At 42.8% G+C, this 19,836-nt stretch overlaps 2 protein-coding genes across 4 annotated transcripts in view; both read right to left on the bottom strand.

The window, feature by feature from the left end:
• REEP2 (receptor accessory protein 2) overlaps nt 1-1,064 on the bottom strand; it is a 31,958-nt gene extending 30,894 nt beyond the window's left edge. Inside the window, exons 1-2 of one of the 3 annotated variants that reach the window (XM_064161722.1) lie at nt 535-1,064; nt 73-145 (exon numbers count right to left, since the gene is read on the bottom strand). In XM_064161722.1, the coding sequence (XP_064017792.1) occupies nt 73-145; nt 535-566 (105 nt within the window). In that variant the 5' untranslated portion in view covers nt 567-1,064. The remainder of the gene's footprint in view (nt 1-72; nt 146-534) is intronic. The other 2 variants (XM_064161723.1, XM_064161725.1) reach the window with 2 other exon arrangements.
• A 4,233-nt stretch (nt 1,065-5,297) lies between these two features.
• KDM3B (lysine demethylase 3B) overlaps nt 5,298-19,836 on the bottom strand; it is a 49,563-nt gene continuing 35,024 nt past the window's right edge. The window contains exons 17-24 of the mRNA XM_064161721.1: nt 14,280-14,451; nt 11,054-11,144; nt 10,836-10,966; nt 9,360-9,479; nt 8,756-8,895; nt 8,242-8,418; nt 7,577-7,711; nt 5,298-6,603 (exon numbers count right to left, since the gene is read on the bottom strand). Coding sequence (XP_064017791.1) covers nt 6,523-6,603; nt 7,577-7,711; nt 8,242-8,418; nt 8,756-8,895; nt 9,360-9,479; nt 10,836-10,966; nt 11,054-11,144; nt 14,280-14,451 — 1,047 coding nt within the window. The 3' untranslated portion in view covers nt 5,298-6,522. The remainder of the gene's footprint in view (nt 6,604-7,576; nt 7,712-8,241; nt 8,419-8,755; nt 8,896-9,359; nt 9,480-10,835; nt 10,967-11,053; nt 11,145-14,279; nt 14,452-19,836) is intronic.

Raw genomic sequence — 19,836 nt, 5'->3', positions numbered from 1 at the left:
CCGAGCTGCAGTTCGCGGGGCAGCCCCGAGGGGCAGGGCGGGCGCGGTGCCGGCAGGCAGGGCCGTACTCACGTATTCCTTCACGTTTTTCGTCTTCACGGCCTTGTAGGAGGAGTACGCGGGGTACAGGGTGCCGAAAATCAGCCTGCGAGAAGAACAGATCCCTCAGCACCTCGCGCTGTTCCATACTGCTGACTGCCTCTGCCCGCCGCCGGGACCTTCCCGGCACCTCCCGGTCCGACGCCGGTCCCCCGCGACCGCCGCAGGCAGGGCTCGGCTTCCCCCAACGCGGCACCATCCTTGGGCCGCGCTCGGGCCGCCGCAGCCTGCGCGGCGCCGCCGGCACACGGCCTGCGAGACAGCAGCCGTCCTCCAGCCTCCCTTCCCTGAGGCGCGGAGTCCCGCGAGGCACAACCGGCGACGGCCGCTCCGGGCGGCGGTCGCATCCCTCAGCACACGTCGAGGCGCCCCGGCTGGGGCTGGGCCCAGTGCGGAGGCCCTGCACCTCCCTCCGCTTTGACCACCCGCACTCACACCACGAGGCGAGAGATGATCCAGGACACCATGGCGGCGCCGGGCGGCGGCTCAGCGCTCGGCGGCAGCGGGGGAAGGTAGCTCTTAACGGGCAGGTTCCTGCAGCAAGCGCGGCCCCGCCCCGGGTGCTTAAAGGGGAGGAGCCGCCGCGGCGGAGGAGCAGGGCCGCAGCGCGCCCCGCGCCGCCGCGGAGTCCCCCACGCCTCGGGCCGCCCGCAGCGACGCTTCCATCGGTGTCCGGGGAAATGGGGACGAGCAGCGGCGAGACGGGGATGGGGGGCTCCCGGAGAGGCGGCTGGAGAGCAGCATGCACAGTGTAAGACCGGGACAGGAGAGAGCGCAGGATTAAGGTCACGGAGCAAGGGAGACCACAGCAGAAGCAACCTCCCGACAATTTGCCTCCTCCAGCAAGTTGAAGACAATAGCAATTAAACGCTGCAGCTGGACTTGTTATGGTTACAAGTGGTCGGTCTCACGGCTGCCGGTTTCACTCTGAACCGGATGTAAACCCAAACTCCCTGGCTGAGGCTGTGGTGAGGATTATCAAACCGAAGGGATGAGGGCAGTTAGTACAGCTCAGTGCTACCCGCACTGCAGTGGAGAGGCCGAGCCTTAGCTGGCTGCAGATGGTCGGGATGGAGGAAGGGAAGGAATCCCCTTGTCCTGTGGGAATGCCTGTGTGAGCATCCCGGAGCACCAGAAACTGTTCTGGCAGCTCCTCCCCCTCAGTCAATGCCAGACTTAATTAGTGGGTCCTTTTTGCTCCCCTCCCCGGGTAGTCCGTATGTACTTCACTGTCACAGATTGATCAGAGCCAGCACATAGATCTCTGAATCACACTAACAACATCATTATGTAAGCCAGGCTCCTATTAAAAAGTAAAATTGTGTGCGTATATAAATATAAACCCACATACATACATCTATATAATGTTAAAGAACTATTGTCATTCTTCAGCTAACCAAAACTAACCCCGAAGGAAGGCACTAAGGCAAAGTCTCATTACTTGTCAAAAAGGAGACAGTCCAAAGAAAGCAAGCAAAAACCAAGAGCTGGTAGGGAAGAACTATCCCATGAATTCACGAACTTCAGTGTAATGAGCAATGATAAAAAGTACAAGACATTACCCACATGTAAGAGCTGAAGACAAATGTCTCTACAGTGACAAAGGACATACTGTCATAGTCTGCTTTTGAATATGAATGGCCAGGCAATTATTGCATAAGAGACCGCACAGTTTACACCACTGATTGCAAAGCTGCCCTACAAATAGGGTAAAAGGAATCTGCTCTCACACACTAAAGTACCAACACGCACAGCCTACACCAAAATACTTCTAACAGCACTAGTTTCATATCGCAGACCAGCATGGCAGCCACTCTGGAACTTGAAGTACACGTCTATATTCTGGTGAGCAAGGGGTGCAAATAGGAGAGAAAATTCAGAAATCTGGAAAGTACAAGGTATGAAGAGTGTGGGAGTGCCAAGTAACTGCAGCACAGATAAGTAGCACCTAAATAAAGTGGCCCAGTGTTTTAAACTGTTTAATGTGCCAAAGAAGAGTGCATTAGAAAGAAATGGTGGCAAGAAACAACACCAACGTTAGTAGAGTAGGTGGTCTTGTGAATGTCTTGAACAGCAGCCCATTGTTACATAGCACATTGAGCTTTATAACAACTTTAGGAACGGTCTTTTAAGCTAGCAATGTACAGTTAGCAACAAGTAACTCTTTCTACATCATACATCACAATGAAGGAGAAACATATTCATTAACTTACCTTCCCACACAGAAACTCCTGGTACTGAAGGGCTATTTCCAGAAGAGAAGCCAGCTGAAAATTGAATTCATAAATTCATAGAATGGTTTAGGCTGGAGGGAACCTTAAAGATCACCTAATTCCAACTCCCTGTCGTGGGCAGGACACCTTCCACTAGACCAGGTTGCTCAAGATCCCATCCAACCTGGCTTTGAACACTTACAGGGAGGGAGCAACCACAACCTCCCTGGGCAACCTGAGTGTCTAGCCACTCTTACTGTCAAGAGTTTCTTCCTAATATGCATTCTAAATCAAACGACAATGATTTATTAGTAGTATTTTCACTAATTGGCAATATTGCATAGTACAGTGCAATTAATACTTTAAAGCCTACTCAGGCAAGCAACTCATTGTTTTCAAATTAAGGCTGTGTATTTTTCTAGCAGACACACCACTTCTGAAGTATCTCACAGCAAATCTGTGTTCTACAAACTTAAAATGGCTGACCAAGAAAGGCATTGCTGGATTGTAACAAAAGTGAACTCTTCAAACTGGGGAAATAATTTCTTTCTCTTCATCTGCACTTGAGAGAAAAAGATGTATAACTATTTGAAGACTCTGTGAACTGTAGAATGACAGTGCTAATGTCACTGCATGATTGAACACACATACACCAAGCTTTAATATTACATTCCAAAAACACATTAGCTGCACCTTGAAATTTGGTAACCAGAAACAGTGTGATAAAACCTACCGATTCTACACCCTGAAACAATTATACTCTATTCAGCTGCCTACTTCTGCTATAAGCTCTATATGAAGCACAATAGAACTAGTGGTGGAAATTGGAGGGTGAGTGCTTACACAGTATAAGCACTAAACTACACTGACCTTTGACACAAACCCTAAGACAAAATCCTAACACGCCCTTGAAGGCACCCTAACCATACATGAATAAATGTCTATATGGCAGGCAACAGATTATTCTCTTTCCTGAGTTGCAACAGTTAGTGTCAATGCTACTAGATATCTCAATGCTTAGCATTAATAAGAAATGCAGCAACAGTGTCTCAGGAATGAATAATGAACATCATTACCTCAGCACAGAAATGCACAGTGAACAAACTTCAATACCCTGCACATTGCCTGAATCGTCTTCCCTCAAAAATCAGCTTGTTGAAGAAGGCACAAAGAAGCCACCAACAACAAGAGGCACTGAGCACATGCTATGCAGACTCTACTGTCCAAACTGTTGGAAGAGAGATGGATCAGAGGAGTGAAATGGCACACAGAAGTGTGAAGCTACAGAAGTCGTCAAAGGAGTAAACAGGACAAACACTCCTTGGGAAAAAAGGCTGTAGAGCCCAGGTAAATGAGTAAGATAACAAAGGTACATGCTTTCAAAAAAAGCACAACTGAAACTTGCAACTCTGTCAAAGGATGCAGAAGTTTCTAATACAGTTACTTCAGGCAACATCATGATAGATTTCTTGTGAGCTTTGTGAGTACCACAGAATATCCCCGACCAAGAAAGGCTACAGCAGAGAGCAGCAGCTGAGCACCTCTGAAAGAAACCAACCCCAAACTGAGCCCCTGCAGTTATGCAATATGTAATATATACACCCACAAACATAGGAGGTGTTACATATGATCTCTCAATATATATTTATAGCTCTGATTAGTATTAATAAAACACTGGGTTTGCAGATACATGATACATGAATATTCCATTTCAGAAATAGTGGAATTGCTGTACAGTGAGAGCTACATTTTAATTAGTTGAACAGAATTCTAAGAGCTGACAATTACAGCTTTCAATTATCTGAAGACATTCTCCTAATGGAAAACAAACAAGAAATCTAGTTATGATTCTGAAATTACAGAAATACAAATCTGTGCCCCATAAAAAAGCCAAACTAAACCAACCAAAAAAGAAACAAACAGTAACACCAACAAAAACCCCTACCTAGTTGGTAAAACTTAACAAAAGAAGTGGTAGTCTCCATCTCCTGATGCCTACAATCCAGATAAAGGATAACATTTTTCAAATCTAAGTCACTGGAACCGATTTGCCAGTTCAATTTATAAATTCTTCCTGACCCCATCTGGTTCAAAATTTGGATTGCTACATATGTCTAAATTTTAATCTGCATTTTGAGTGGATACAATTCCTCTGATTTGGGCTGAATACTGCTTTAGGTTGATTGTGCTCCACGATTTTAGTGAAAGAGAAAATTCAAGAGACAGAAGCAACGTTTGATAGACTCAAATCAAACAATGGTTCAGCAGGAGATGCAGAATTCAGTGCAAATCACTGCACTGGAAATGACTGAGGCTATTGTCTTACATATAGCCAAGTCTTTGTCGATCCTTATCTAATTCTAATTGCCAATTTACAGACACAAATGAGGGAAACATCTCAGCTATAATTAACCATTCAGAACGGGTGGTATGCACAGAGTGAGAGAGAAGTGCACAAGAAATTCTGCACAATAGGAATGGGAAGCTGAACGGTTCATCTGTGATGAACTGAATTAGCATATATTCACAGAACAGCTACTCAGCTGTGGACAGCAGCAGAAGCCCAGGAATGAGCTACATGCACCAGCCTGAATGACATGCCACACGTTGGTGAATTAAACTGCTGCTTCCATCACAATCTCCAGGGTCAGAAACCAAGGAACCTTTACCACCTGATCCACATCTCCAGTAATGAGGGCAACTCTGAACTCCAGCCTCTCGGAAAGCGGGTGAACAATGAGGAGTACAACACAGTAGATGTTGTTCAACAAGACAGATCCTCTGCCCAAAACCGTCTCTGAGAATGAACAATCTGCAGGTACCCTGGTATGCTCCCAGCACCTACTTGAGGCATCAGGAGGAAAACACCCAAACATTGTGGGTCAGACACAACTAACAGGTAGCCTAGACTGCCAGAGACAGAAACTGAGACAACCTCAAACCAGGGAGATGAGTGCAGAAGTCTGAAAGAAAGTGCCCAGGCCATTACAGTAAATGACTTTTATTTTTTAAAAAATGAAATAACCGTGAACATATTAACAGGCCTGCAGTGGCACTACAGTACAGCTGGATATAAGGTAGATACATTTCCCCATGTACCCGGACAATGAAATCCATTGCATCGATGCTGACATTAGTAAATTCTGAATACAGGTCTACCAAGCAGGAACATCTTACTTAAAATAGTTCTGGACAAAGTTGACACTGAAAGTTAACTTCTCCTTCGCTTTGGAAAGGATAGATGTTTTCAGCTAGCACTGGTATTGGGTGAACTATTGCCTGCAGTCACCAGTGCAGGGAGAGATGTACAACATCTCCACACGAGAAAAGAGCTTAGACTCCTTTTTTAATTTCTTATTCTGAGCAAGTAGGGTGGCATAGGAAGAGGGGCAAGGTGGGTGAGGAATATGGGCAAGGGAGATGGGGTGTCAATTTCTATTCACTCTCCTTTGGCTGTTTTTGTGCTGTTTTGGACTGCTTTCTAAAACTCACTTTTTTCGATTTTATTGAAAGGAAGACTAAATGTAATGCGCCTTTCCTTGAAAATCCAGGAACAGTTGTGGTACTTCAAAAATACTAAAAATATCTACTTTCATGAAATATTAACTGTTTCACTACAAACCTAGTTTTTCACTAAATACACAATCCTCCTATTTCTGGAGTCTCCTGGGGAAAAAGAAGTGGGTTCTCCCTTTATTTCTGCAACTCTACAGTGTATAGAGAAACGGCTACGAGAAGGGGAGTGCAGTTAATAGCTTTATTCTTTTCCTTGGCCTGTATCTCACACGGGAAGTTTGCTCCAATTAACTAAGTCCACAGTAGGACAATACACCTCCAGCACATTCCTTCTAACTTGGTGGAGACAAACTAGGCATAAGGAAAAGAAACATCCACACTCTTTATACCATTTCTAATCATAATATGCAGGAACACCAAGTGGTTTCCACATTACTCCAATTTGCAAAAGGCCACAGGAAAGGGACATGGCACCCTTCGTTAGAATCTGAATTCTGTAGGTAACAGTGCGACCTTCCGTGAGACCATCAGTGTTGAGGCAGCATAGAAAACAGTGGCTGAAGAGTGTGTGTAATACTGACCACACCAGCTCTCACTGAGAAGCCTCTGCTCCTGCGGAGGCAGTCATGTGCAGTCCCTGTACGTACTGTGAGCAAAAAGGCTTGCTTCACAGGGTGTTTGGAATTAGCAATTCCTACGATCTAGCTAGTTTGGATTCATGAGCTTTCAGTGTGCCAACAGCGTCTTTCACTGCGTGGTAGATAATGTTCTTCACCTGTAACAGAACAAAAAAATAAGTAAACTTCCAGAGACTAACAAGGAGAGTCTCACACACCTATGCAGTCAAATCTGACAGCCAAATTCTCAACAGTTGGCAATTATACACAAAACACATACTATTGCTGCTCAGGATGCAAACAGCACAGATTCTAACTGTCACAGTCAAATGACAAATATTTTAGACAACTGGACTCATGTATTAGCTTATACAATTACTCATGTTATGTTAAGATAAAGTCTCTCGTTCATGAGAGCTAGAAGGAAGTGCTCCATTAAGTCACATGTATGAGTTTATTGTGAAAAAGTTCTTATGATCCTGCTCTAGCAGGGAGGTTGGACTAGATGATCCTTCAAGGTCCCTTTCAACCCCTAACATTCTGTAACATTCTGTGCGATTCCTGTTTGGAATGAATTCAGAATAATAGAATTACTTCGGTTGGAAAGGACCTTTAAGAAGATCAGGTCCACCTTTAAACCCAGCACTGTAAGTCCATCACTAAACTACCTCTGTGATTTAAATAAGCCAGCCTTCACTTCCCAGAGCAATTTCCCTGTAGTCAATGAAGAAAAAAATGCACGTGTGCTCAGTAAAATAATCACATCTCTTCAAAACAAAGCACTGCTTTGTGCTTTATAAGAGGTTTTTTTTTTTTGCCTGCCACACTTCACTGTCATTTGGGATTCAGCCATTAAAAAACTTACTAATACTGATATATGCGCTTGTCCAACAGCAGGAAAGTGATCTGGAAAACTAACAGTTACTAGTTTGTGATGATATAACAGTGTAAACACAGGTGCCTCCTTCATTTTTTTTAATACTTATCAAATCAGAACATCCAAGGCTGCTCAAAGTTGGGCTTTCTGCCCATTCCCCCCACCCCGCCCCAAAATCACCAGCCACATGTGCTGAATAAAGCCAGCAAAACACAGGACACAGTAGTTAGTAAGTGCTATCACAAAGTGGTTACCTGCAATTTATCCTCATGGTTTGTGTGAGTATTAGACAGGTGCCTGAACTCCTGGGTCAGACGGAAGCAGTGCTTCACGTGTTCTGGAGATACAAAATCTTCTGCCACTTTAATGCAGCTGTACAAATTATGGACCTAAAAAAACCCATGTCAAATGACAGATAAATCAAGAGTGAATCAACCATACAAATCCCCAGCCTACCCCTGCCCTGTATGCTAGGTTTTTCCACACTCATTATCAGAAACAGGAGCTGAAGACTGTTTGATGTCACACAGAATTGTGTCTTACAGTAAACCCACAATGTACTACGTGACATCTTACCTCTTCCCTGTTCTCCCACACACATCAGCGTTCTCTAAAGCAAGCTGTCTACTGCTCTCAACACCTTTTTGGCATCATATTCCCTTGGATGAAGTTTTAATAGACAGAAATGTTTTCCCGCCATTCACTCATAGTCCTATACAGACAATTCAGCCATTTATGTGATTGTTACTAATACAATGACTAAGACCCAACTCAAACAGTTCCTGTAACAACTGCAAATGTAGAAAAAGGAACCCAAGCCAGCAATATTAACCAAAGAGCTATTTTCGAGTTGCAGGGGTTTTGTGCAACTCAAATTCAATTCTCTTTATCCTACTTGGTTTAGAATTGGCATACTGACCTGATGAGGAGCACCTGCAGGAATGAACACAGCATCTCCAAGGAACTGCACTATTGCCCAGCCTTGTACACCATACTCATCGTAGAGCCGCTTACGTAAGGTCTGGTCCAAGTACCAGCTTTGGTCATGAATGGGGTCATGGTCTGGGGGATTTTCTTGGCCTTGTTCTTCTCCAACCTACAGCCAAAATATGGAGTAAGGGAAAAAAACCCCATGACACAGCACCTTGATATTGCTGGCTTAGAAAAAGCTCTGTACTAAGAAAAAATAATAAACAATTTCAAGGCAGGACACCACTTTCATTAAGCTCATTCAGGTCTTAAGTAATGATGTATTACTATGAAGATTCTAGACTAGGCAGTAAACCTGAGAATATAATAACCGTTAATGTCCTCTAAGACAGCATTAGAATGCCTATGCACTTTATATTGACAGCAATTTGTGTCATTTGGATGCTGTAAGCAATCTAGCCAAGGATATCTGTGAGCCCAAGCCTCTTCTGTAACCAACATACCTTCCGGAGAAGTTCCCGTATCTTCTCAGCATCCTTGGCAGCATAGATGTGCCACAGTGCTCCAGGCTTCTCTCTTCCTTCATGGATTCGCTGCTTTGTTACATCATCAGCATCTCCCTCATCGATTGTTTTCAGAACCTCTGAAAGAGGAATCCAGGTAAAACCAAAATGACTGCAGAGCTTCTCATTTTTGGCATACAGAAAAGGGGGCAGCATTTTAAGCCTTTAAATCCAGTCACACTGCTACTGCAGCTGCTGCATCACACAGTGCCCTTTCTAAGCACATCAAGCTTCACTGTAACAAATTCAGGAAATGCTAATCACAAAGTTCAGTCTTGCATTCAAACTGAATTGACTGCTATTATTCCACTACAAAAAAAAAGAGTAACTTAACTCCTTTTTCTCCTGGTTTCTAGCAGAACTCTGCTCATTTGCAGTTGGGAACCAATGAAGCATTACTGTACTTTTACAGACGCAGCAAACTACCTTACGTATTTGGGTTATACAGCATAGATACGACAAGCTTAAATAAAACTCACAACCTTCTCTCTTACATGCACAATTGCTTTTTAACAGACAGAAAACAGCTTTCCTCAAATATTACCATCATCATGGGTCACTTCCCCAATGGGAATCCCAACGTACACCATGACATTGACAGCATCAGACACATCCAAGTGCAGGTTTGTGGTACCAACTCGTCTGTCTTCTGCAGTAATTAAGCCTATAATAGAATGTAAAATAAAACCAAATTCTATTTAAATTCTTATACAAATAATCTGCCTGACAGACTTCTCTAGAATGCTGGCCTTTATGCAATAATGAGAGCAGAAAGCAGTGTCAAAGGACAGATAAATAGTTATATTCATGTTATGGATGGCGTAAGTAAAACGTGTACTAATAGACAGCATTTCTATTTGACACGAAGTACAAGTGACCAATATAGTTCACTCAAGTAATTAGAAAATGGTAATAAGAAAATGATAAATTTGAAAACAACGCCTGAATTTACAATTTTGTCACCCTGAGGATCACTTATGCAGTCTGAAGTAGGGAAGTCAGACTTAGAATACAAAGTCAGTAGGCTTGCAGGTGTACTATAATTGGAACGAAAAACCTTAAAAAATCCTGCACCCTCTCAATAATCAAAGAGGGTCACAGATGTTATATGAGGGCAAGTCTGCCTCCACACACTTACTTTGCAAGACAGCTGCAGTTTTTTCCTAATCAGTATCACTTGACATTTTCCAGTACAAAAAGCAACTACACTAAGTGTTGTTTATGTTGCCCTGCAGTTGCAAGTCTAAGTATTTCCAAATCAACTGGTTTATTTAGAAACATCCAGGAACTTCAGCAATCACTTGTTTTGAATTGAAAGTCTGCAAAGCCTGCTTTTGGCTGTGATCTCAACAGAAGTACATTTAGAAACTGAAATAACGCAAGTTGATATGACATGTATTAATTGTTCATATCCCCTCCACACTGCTACGCTGGCAAACACTGGGAAGCCTAACGCTTCACAGCCCTGTGTGTGGCGTGTGTTCAGACAAAGGTTTCCTCTAATTGTATGCTATTTGCCTAATATGTAATTACAGTCTTAGGAGGATGAAGTAATTCAATTCAGATAGCTGGACGCAGTGACCGTTTGGGTCTTACACTTTGAGTGTGATGACAGACGTAGATTAATAAAACTACAACCCTATTCAGAAATATGAATGCACAGCTCAAAGTGCCCAGAAGATGGCTAATTTTCTTCTCAAATGTATCATCAGCTGGTCTTAAAAAGGTATTCACTTTCCTTGAAGCCTGCACTGGCATTATGTTTACGTATGTGCGTATTAAGTAAGAGCTGTTTGCAAGCTTATCACACATACCATGTCTTGGAAACCACAAGGGCATAAAAAGGGCACATCTGATAGAGAAAGGACTAGCACAGGAACAGATCACAGGAGCAATTAAAGACAATGTGCTCTAGGACGAGCGCTGTGTTTTGAATAATCCCACAGCCTTGCGTATGCCCTACATGTAAGAGTATAATAGAGTCATAAAAATCAGTATCTGCAGAACTGTTCTCACATACCATAGGCATTGTACATTTTGGGACCCAAATCAGGGCGGACAAAGTAGCTTGGCAGCCTAGAAGCCAAGTTCAGTCTGCCGTCCCTCTTGGTATACTCAGGAAGAGGAAGATTTTCCATCAAGTCCTCAAACCTAGAGACCAAAGAGAAACCAAAAGCATGTTTTCCTCCTGCAGTGCATACAGCAGGCCTGTAAGCAGCAACAGCAAATCTTACTTACCTTGTGGGCATCATATCTCTAAAGTCCTCCCCTGGAGGCCAGTCCTTTAATTTTAGTACCATTGGCTGACCATCATCTGATCTGAGCCGTTCTGCAAGAGACAAATTAAGATTTCTTCATGTAACATCTTTTCACCACAGTCCATTGCCTTGTTTAACATGTAAGTCTTATGTACCAAGACATCTTACATTGCACAGCAAAATGGATACTAATTTGGGCTTCCAAACATTACACTATGACCACACAGCAGTTTAATAACTATTTTTTTATACATATATATATATCATTACCTTCAGCAGAATTCTGACAGACCTTGCACAGCCACTAAGTTTTAGAACACCTTTTATTCAACTCTGAAAACAAGCCTTTGCAAAGCATTTTGTCTTACTGCTTTTATCGAGAGTCTAAAGGAGTTTCATCTTCCGTTTCAAGATGGCTTCTCTGAAATTCAAGTTATTGACTCATGCTCTGAAATCAACCCTAACCTCATGGTACACTACACTCAAAAACCTAAGTGGTAGGTGGTTATTGAGGGAGACAGCCCTGGTTTTTTAATTCCTCTTTGCTGGAGGCAGTCAAAGTACCAAGGGTGCCAAATTCAAGTATTTGTTCTTTATGAGTTGTACACAAGCCCTGACTGGTAACAGAGAAAGATGACAGCACAGAAAGATGTTCTGTACACAGCTGGCAGTGTGTGACATTGACAGCACTGACCACATCAGCTGCTGCTTTGCCTCAGGTGTGATAGTGGCCAAGAGAGCAGCCATATCTGGAACTGGCATGTGGAACAGCTCAGACAAAACTCAATGAGCAAAAAACCTCACTCTCCTGCCAGATTCTTCAAAATACTACATGAAGCCATCAGCTGGAAACCAGAGTGTACTGCAGTCTGACATGTTTACACCCCTTCTTCCCCATTTCTACCACACCCAGTGTTTGTGAGCCAGCCAAAGGGCAGCTATCATTGCCCAGCCCTATCAGAGCATCAAAAGTGAAAGCACGTCTAAGAAACTAGGATTTGGGAGACCTGCGAATCACACTTGTAGCATGTTGATGTGTAACACAGAGGACAGCTTTAGTCTGCGGGATTAACAAAAAAGAATTGACATTAAAAGGAATTAAGAACTGCAAATACACAAACCAACACCAATGTTTTAAAGAAAAAAAAACGATGGCCTACAAGTTTAGAGAGTCAAGGGATCTGAAAAGCTCAAGGACTTGAATTCATACACATTTCAGAACTTCCTATAGTCAAGATTTTGAACTCATCAAGTATCTGTGTTCCAAACAAGGTGAAGAAACTTGTCGGAAGGCTACTCAGAAAGGACAGAATGAAGAACTACATGGAAGTAAACATATGTAACTGATACATTACATGAAACTGCACAAACCCCTGAAAATATGCCATCAGCAAGGAAAAGCAGGTCTAAAGAGGATCAACACAAAAAAGGCAGACCTGGACAAAAATAGGTCTAACTGAAAGATACTAAAAGTAAACAGCACAAGATTACAAGATTAAAATAAAGCATCCTATAGAATAGTGAAGGCATTATCTCAATACCACCTCCAAATCCAGTGGTTGTTCTGCTTATATTCTTCAACAACTTAATGTGAGTGGCAACAGGACAAACAGCCACACAAATCTGAGAAATCTAGAGTACACATAGCATGGAATTCAGAGCCACAACGTTTTACAAACAGTTTTCCTATGAGTCAGTACGTGTGAAATTGCTAGACTAATAGCAAATAAGACTAAGTTGGAGATTGCATGTGACTGAAAAACACTAAATAAAACTTATTTAAAAGAAACTAGCAGAAGTGCTTAGATTTTGCAACCTAGATCACTACCATTTCTCATTCAAGTGTGGTAAAAGCACTGGCTAAAAGAAAGGCATCAGCTGCTTTTGCTGAGAGGAGCATCTGGAGATAAACTACAACTGACATTTCTCAAAGATAACTGGACCCATACAAATTTTCTATTCTCACGAATGACCCTAGCACAACAAGTGAAGTTATGTTAAGTTTCCCAATTATGGTTAATATCCAGAAAGACCACACTAACACATATTTACATCCTTCCAGGCCCTCTACTTCTCAGGAATAATGGAAATAGTAAGAAATTTAACAGTACAAACCACAAGACTCTACTTAGAACCACAAGAAAACAAGTCGAAAGTTGGGAGCTCTTTGATTGGAAAACAACTACAGAAGGGAGTTTTCTTGGTTTACAAATCTGTCATTTGGTTGGCTGCTGAACAACATTCCATTAAATTATCCAACTGTTCATCTGTTCATCATTCCTGCTATGTGCCCATAGCAATAAGTACAGACATTGTTTTACACACAACACTGAAGATCAGCAGCATCGCAATGAACTAAGATCTGCAAATACAAGACCATTCTCCTCTAGGTATGTACAATCTAAGTCAAAGTATTCTGCTTTTCAGAAGCCCTGTAATCTGACCTGTTAGATCCCCAAGCATTTTAACTGGTTAGTTTCCACAACCACACTTGGCAAAAGATTTTCTCAAAGAACTCAACCACTAAGCAGTGTGTTAACAAATGAGGTATGCATACAGCATTGCTATTCAGAATACATACAAGCTTGTATTTGGACTTGCAGATGACTTACTACAAAAATAATTTGCAATGTCAAGTTTACTTAACTGATGCATTTCATCAAGTCTGAGTTTTAGCAACAGAAGCCTCAGTCTGTTTTAACTCTGCAGGTTCCTTCCAGATTTATAATAGAAGTTGAAGTTGTAAGAAGAGTAAAGGTAGTTGAATTACTTACTGTCTTAATGAAAGTAGCTGAGGTTTAATTTCACTGAGGAAAGTTAAAAAAAGAAGTGGTTTTCCATTATATAGATCATTTTTTGACACATGAAAGTTGCACACACCAACACCCAGAACAGATGAAATTTTTTGGGGCAGTCCTGCTCTAGTCTTCAGCAATGAAGTATTTTCTATGGTGTACTACATCTAAGGGGCAATGGCTTCTTTGGATGAGACTGGTAGCTATTTGGCATTCTGTTGCTCGGTTTTGGAGGGAGGTGTTTATGTGTTTTCTTTTTGGTTTGTTTCCCCTTTTTTTGTTTGGTTTTAATTTGTTGTTTGTTTGGGGTTTTTGGTTGTTGTTGTTTTGAGAAAATAGATGGAAAAGGAGGAGTTGAAGGTAGCAAGACAGACTGCTCAGTTAAACTAGTCAGCCATAGGTATTACTTACTAGATATTATCTCAAAGCCATCCCAGAAGTCACGCACTTTCACGTCTGAAATTATGGCACAGTTCCTGCAGTTCACCAAATCTACATCTTGATCTCCAAATTCCAGGCTGAAAGCTTCTGGTTTCCAAAGCTCTGACTTCAACTTCTTATGGACACCAGATACCAGCACGGGCTGAGAATACAAAGATGAATGCTTACTCCACCATAACCAAATTTCTTACACATGCAGCCAAATTTTCTCAACAGCTGAGACTCCTGGCTACCATCATACAAATGACATGACACCACAAATCTATTTGCATCCATGTCTGGCTTTTGTGCATCAATCAAATAACCAGAGTCTAAGCAAACTTAATTCCAGGCCATGCACAGTTGCCTTAGAAGTGGTATTGTATTACCCTTAGTAAGGCAAGTGTGTTAGGCCTACACAGCAAGGTGCTGGCAGCAGAGGAGGGCTCTGTGAGAGGGGCCTGAAGAGCTGCCCCCTGCTGGACACAGATGGTTCCCACTGATTCCAACCACCCCATCACTGACCAAAGCTGAGCCTGTAATTGACACTGCTGGTGTCTGTGACAGTAAGAAAGGGTAAAAAGTGCTCCACAGCTGCTGTGGGGGGGAGGAGGAAGGGGGGAAGGAACGACTCTACAGACACTAAGATCAGTGAAGGATGAGAGGAAGGAGGCGCTCCAGAGATACCCTTGCAGCCTGTGGAAGCGACCATGGTGAAAGGAGGTTGCTGCCCCACAGCCTGTGGAGGAACATGGTAGAGCAGATACCCAAACTGCAGCCTATGAAAGACTCCACACCAGAGCAGAGGGAGAGATCCTGAAAGAAGCTGCATGGAGAGCTCACATGGGGGCAGCCTTCTGGAAGAGGCTGCAGTCATGGAAGAGAAACTCATGTAGGAAAGAATTTTATAGCAAAAGCTGTAGCCCACTGGGGGCCCATGCTGGAGCAGTCTGTTCCTGATTGACTGCAGCCCATGGAAAGGGTCTAAGCTTGAGCAGTTCATGAAGGATCATGCCCTGCAGAAGACTCAACAATGGAGCAAGAGAGACATGTGAGGAGAAAGAAGCAGCAGAGATGAAGTGTTATGAACTGACTGCAACAGCCATTATTCTCCATCCTCTCTGTGCTGCTCTGGGGAGGCACGAAGCTGGAAGAGTCAGGGATGAAGGAAAAAGCTAAGCCTTTGAGCATGTGCAGTAAGGTACTTTTAGCTTTGTCTTTATTCCCCACTATTCTACTCTATTATTAATTGGCAATAAATTAAATTGTTTTTTCACATGTTCAGTCTTTTTTGTTGGTGACAGCAATTGTCAAGTGATTTTTTTATCTTGACCCACAAACCTTTTCACCTTATCTTCTCTCCCTATCCTGTTGAGAAGGGAGATGGAGAGAGCATCTCTGTAGGGGTCTGCCAGCCAGCCAAGGTTAGTCCACCTGTGGAAGCACAGTCCCAACACTTCTCTTTTTTAAAACACAAATTCAACTACCATTAGAAACAGCATTTGTAGAAAAGCCTTCTCATGTGACATTTTCATATTATGATAAGATTTTTTTTAACTATTTCACTCATGCTTTATTATCATTAATTCTCTAGTACCCATCCAAGATGTGGAAAAGTGGCTGTTCACTTGTAAAAGAAGCTTTAAGATGTTTAGACTAATCAGAGAGATTTGAGTGGTCTCTCATCATAAACACTCAAGGCATTTGCTAAACTAGCAACATTAGGAAAAGGTATTCCAGATAATTCTCCCTACACTGGGCAAGACCTTGTCAGTTCCTCTCATGCTGCAATCTCTGGAAGAGTTGCAAGAGAGAAAAGAGGATACAAAGTGACCTTATGCATAGAGTATCTCAACTGAAGAGTTCTAAGTTCAGTAACAGTTCAAACGTCCATGCAAACTTGAATGAATTCCAAGCTGTGCTCAACATTAAAGGTGGACTTTGAGTTCACCCTTATGAAGAGCTTGGCACAGCCCTAAGGAGTACAGATGGCCCTAGATGCACGAGCGCTATCAGTACATTATGCAAAGATATCCAGAGAGCTACAGGCAAGCAACTCTAAGTCATGTTGCTTAAAAACACTCCAGTAAGTAACCATTGCTTCACCTGTATTCCCAGTGGCCTCTAAAAGGACCAGTATTCACTTCACTCCCCACGTGAAGACAACTACTCATTCAGAGACTCCTCTCAGTCCACTTCTCCGGCCTGCCCAGGTCTCTCTGAACAGCAGCACAACCAGCTACTGTAAAGAGCTATTCCTCCCAATTTGCATTGTCTGTAACATTGCTGAGGTTGTAAAGAAATCTGTCATATACAGGTCATTAATGAGGATGTTAAACAGTACTCAACCTAACCCTGACCCCCAGGGTACACCACTAGTGACTGTGACCACTGTGATCCCTGAGCATGGCACTTCATCCAGTTTTAAATCCACCACACTGTACACCTACCTAGGCTGTACTTCATCAGCTTGTCTGATGACATTGTAATGGTGTCAGAAGCCTTAGTAAAGTTAAAATAAAAAACATCCAGTGCTCTTCTCTCATCCACCAAGTCACTCATCTCAAGTGGCTAATGTTAAGCATAATTCAAACAGTATTCCCCAGCCCCTATTCAGGGCCATATCCCATGGGATTCTTCCAAGCAGCTACCTAAAAAGGTGGAAGACTGTTCTCCTGAAGCCCATCACACTGTGATCTGTTTTTTTCACTTTGATCCCTCCTCTCAAGATCTTTAACTGAGCCCCATCATCTGACATTCACTGCAGCCAAAGCTGTCCTTTACCTCCACATCTACAATCAGTTCTTTCTTCTGTGTAAGCATGAGGTTCAGCAGTGTGCCCCTCCCCAGCCAGCTCCTTGATCAGCCATCCATGCACTCAGGGAAACCTCAGGAGTGCCTGTGACCTGTTGTGTAGTTCCTCCAGCAAGTATCAGGGAGACCCCATAAGGCTCAGGAAACATGAAGTTATCCCTTGCCATACTACAGCTATCTCATCACTTGTCCATCACACTAATTCCTTCTGCTTGCTCCTTGTGCATTCACGAACAGGCACTTCTGAAAAAAAAAAATCACCTACTCATGCTGATTTCCCAGTAAGTGCTAGGAGGGATTTCCTCACAATACTGTGATGTACAAAGTTCCTTGTTTATGTACATACACTTGTGGTGGATGTCTCTCCTCCCTGTTTCCTTGAGTATGAAATTTCTCCTGGTTGCATCACACTGCACTGCTTGCTTGCCAACCCAACCAGCTAACTCCTTTTTTGATCACTGGTCATGCTTTCCCACCCTTCCTAATTTCTAGATTATTGCTTTCCTAATCAGATCCATCAGTCTGTTGTCAAAGATTCTTTTGCTCCACTTAGATCAATATCATGTGTTCCAAGTGGTCTTCAATCCTCAGAGAGGTTCCCATGATCACAAAATCCAAAACCTCGTTGAAACCAACTGTGCAAATAACTGACATGCAGAATCAGTTCACTCCTCCATCCCTTACTGGTAGGATTAATAAAATCAGATGGGCTCCATGGCCTTGACCACTACTCCCAGAGCCATAGAGTCACTGTGGATACTGTCCAGGTCTCCCTGGTTGTATTGTTTGTGCCAATACAGAGAAGTAGCAGAAGGTAAATGCATGAGGGGGGCAGACAAGCTTGGGTAGTCTTTCCATTATGTCCCAAATTTAGGTCCTGACAAGAAGCAAACCTCCCTAAAATATAGCAGACACAGTGACTCCAAGTTTAAATAGATCTCCTGATCCTGGCAGGAACTGTAACACTAAATCAATGGAAAGGTTTTAATCATAGTCTGCAAAAACCTAGGGGTCATGGATAAATAGTAAAATAACAGTTACCTTTCATAGGATGTGTGAAAGCTGCTGCTGGATAAATCACTCTTTTTTTCAATCCAAGAAAATAATAACAAATTTTGACTCCTGACATATTCATTTGACCATTTCAACATAATAACTAAGGAATCCAACCCTACCAGCTATTAGGTAGAGAATTTCTCATGGTAAAAACATTTTCTTTAGTGATGAACACAGCAGGAGTTGCAAGATAAAAAGATAGTGGACTTTTGTTAGCAGACATTTCCTGATGAATCTGCTCTGAGACTGCAGAGAGAAAAATGAAAATCTCCAACACCACCACGAATGCATGCAAATTCAAAAAAGAACAGGTTGCTGTAGGATGATAATCCTGATAGTTTTACTAGAGAAGTAACCATGTTCAGGAAAGCAAAATGTTCTTGAAGAACAGCCTCAGAAAGAAATGATCCTACAGTGCCTCACTGAATTTTGGCATAAAACAGAGTTTAAATTATTTTTGACAATTTCTAAGACAAAGAACTTGAAAACCTTTCTCTTCCACCACCTTGAAAGCATGTCATTTGTATTACAAATGCTGTGGCAACTTCCTCTTAACTATTTGGGATGCTATCATGGCAAAGATCTCCACATGGCTCAGATCCAGCATCCAGTGTGCATTAATTAAGCTGGGGAAGGTAGCTAGGAAGTTTTTTCCAACCAAAACATTCCATCCCCAAAGTGGGAAGAAGATAATAGAATTAACGCATTTTGTCCTCAATCAGGCGGAGTGAGGGAGAACCATGACAGAGCAGTTTGCTGAGAGAATCTCTACTTGAAGAAATTCTGTTTAGAACAGCCTTGTCAGGACAGTGACATCTGCCTGGTCACCTGCTCTCTCCTATGCAAGAATGGAAGAGGTTTCATTAGATTGCTTTCCACATTTCTGCAGGGAACTCAAGCACTTGCCCTATATGCTGCCATACAAGGGGTCCTCTAAATGACCAAGTCATCCAAAAGCATCAACAGTACATCTTAGGGAAGAGTCTAAAATACAGGGTCAGATGAGCACAACAGTTGTAGCTAGTCTCAGAGTGAGAGTTAGCTTGGAGGACATCTCACATTGCAAGCTACACATCTGACGGAAGATCAGTAACTACAGTATGGTAGGCATGGAAAAGGACCTCTGGAATCATCCAGTGCAACTGCCTTGCTAAGCAAGCTGCCCAGGGTCTATCTCATCCAGGAAGGCTTGGACTTTCTCCAGAGAAGGAGACTCCAGAACCTCTCTGAGCAGCCTGCTCCAGTGCTCTGTTACCCTTTAAGTTTCTCCTCCTGTTCAGATGGAACTTCCTAGGTCTCGGTTTGTGACTGCTGCCCTGTGTCCTGTTGCTGGGCATCACTAGCCTATCTGGCCCCATCTTCTTGCCCTCTGCCCCTTAGGTATTTAGATGCATTGCTAAGATCCCCTTTCAGTCTGCTCTTCTCCAGACTAAACAGAGACACATCACATCTCTAGACTCCATAAGGAGCTTCACAGGATTCATTAACAGTCAAGAACCCCACAGGCACATGCAGCATCTTGCACTTGGTGATTAACCAGCCTCACCTGCAAATAAACTGACACATACATCTTTTGTAAGTATTCACAGCATTTCAGGATCCTCCTCAGAGACACAGAGGGTTGGGAAAATCATCTAGAGTACAGCAGAAGCTAATGAGCTCTTCCCAAGTCAGGTAG

Source organism: Pogoniulus pusillus, chromosome 22, assembly GCF_015220805.1.
Source record: "Pogoniulus pusillus isolate bPogPus1 chromosome 22, bPogPus1.pri, whole genome shotgun sequence".
Lineage (NCBI taxonomy): Eukaryota > Metazoa > Chordata > Aves > Piciformes > Lybiidae > Pogoniulus > Pogoniulus pusillus.
This window is presented reverse-complemented; position numbering and strand designations above follow the sequence as displayed.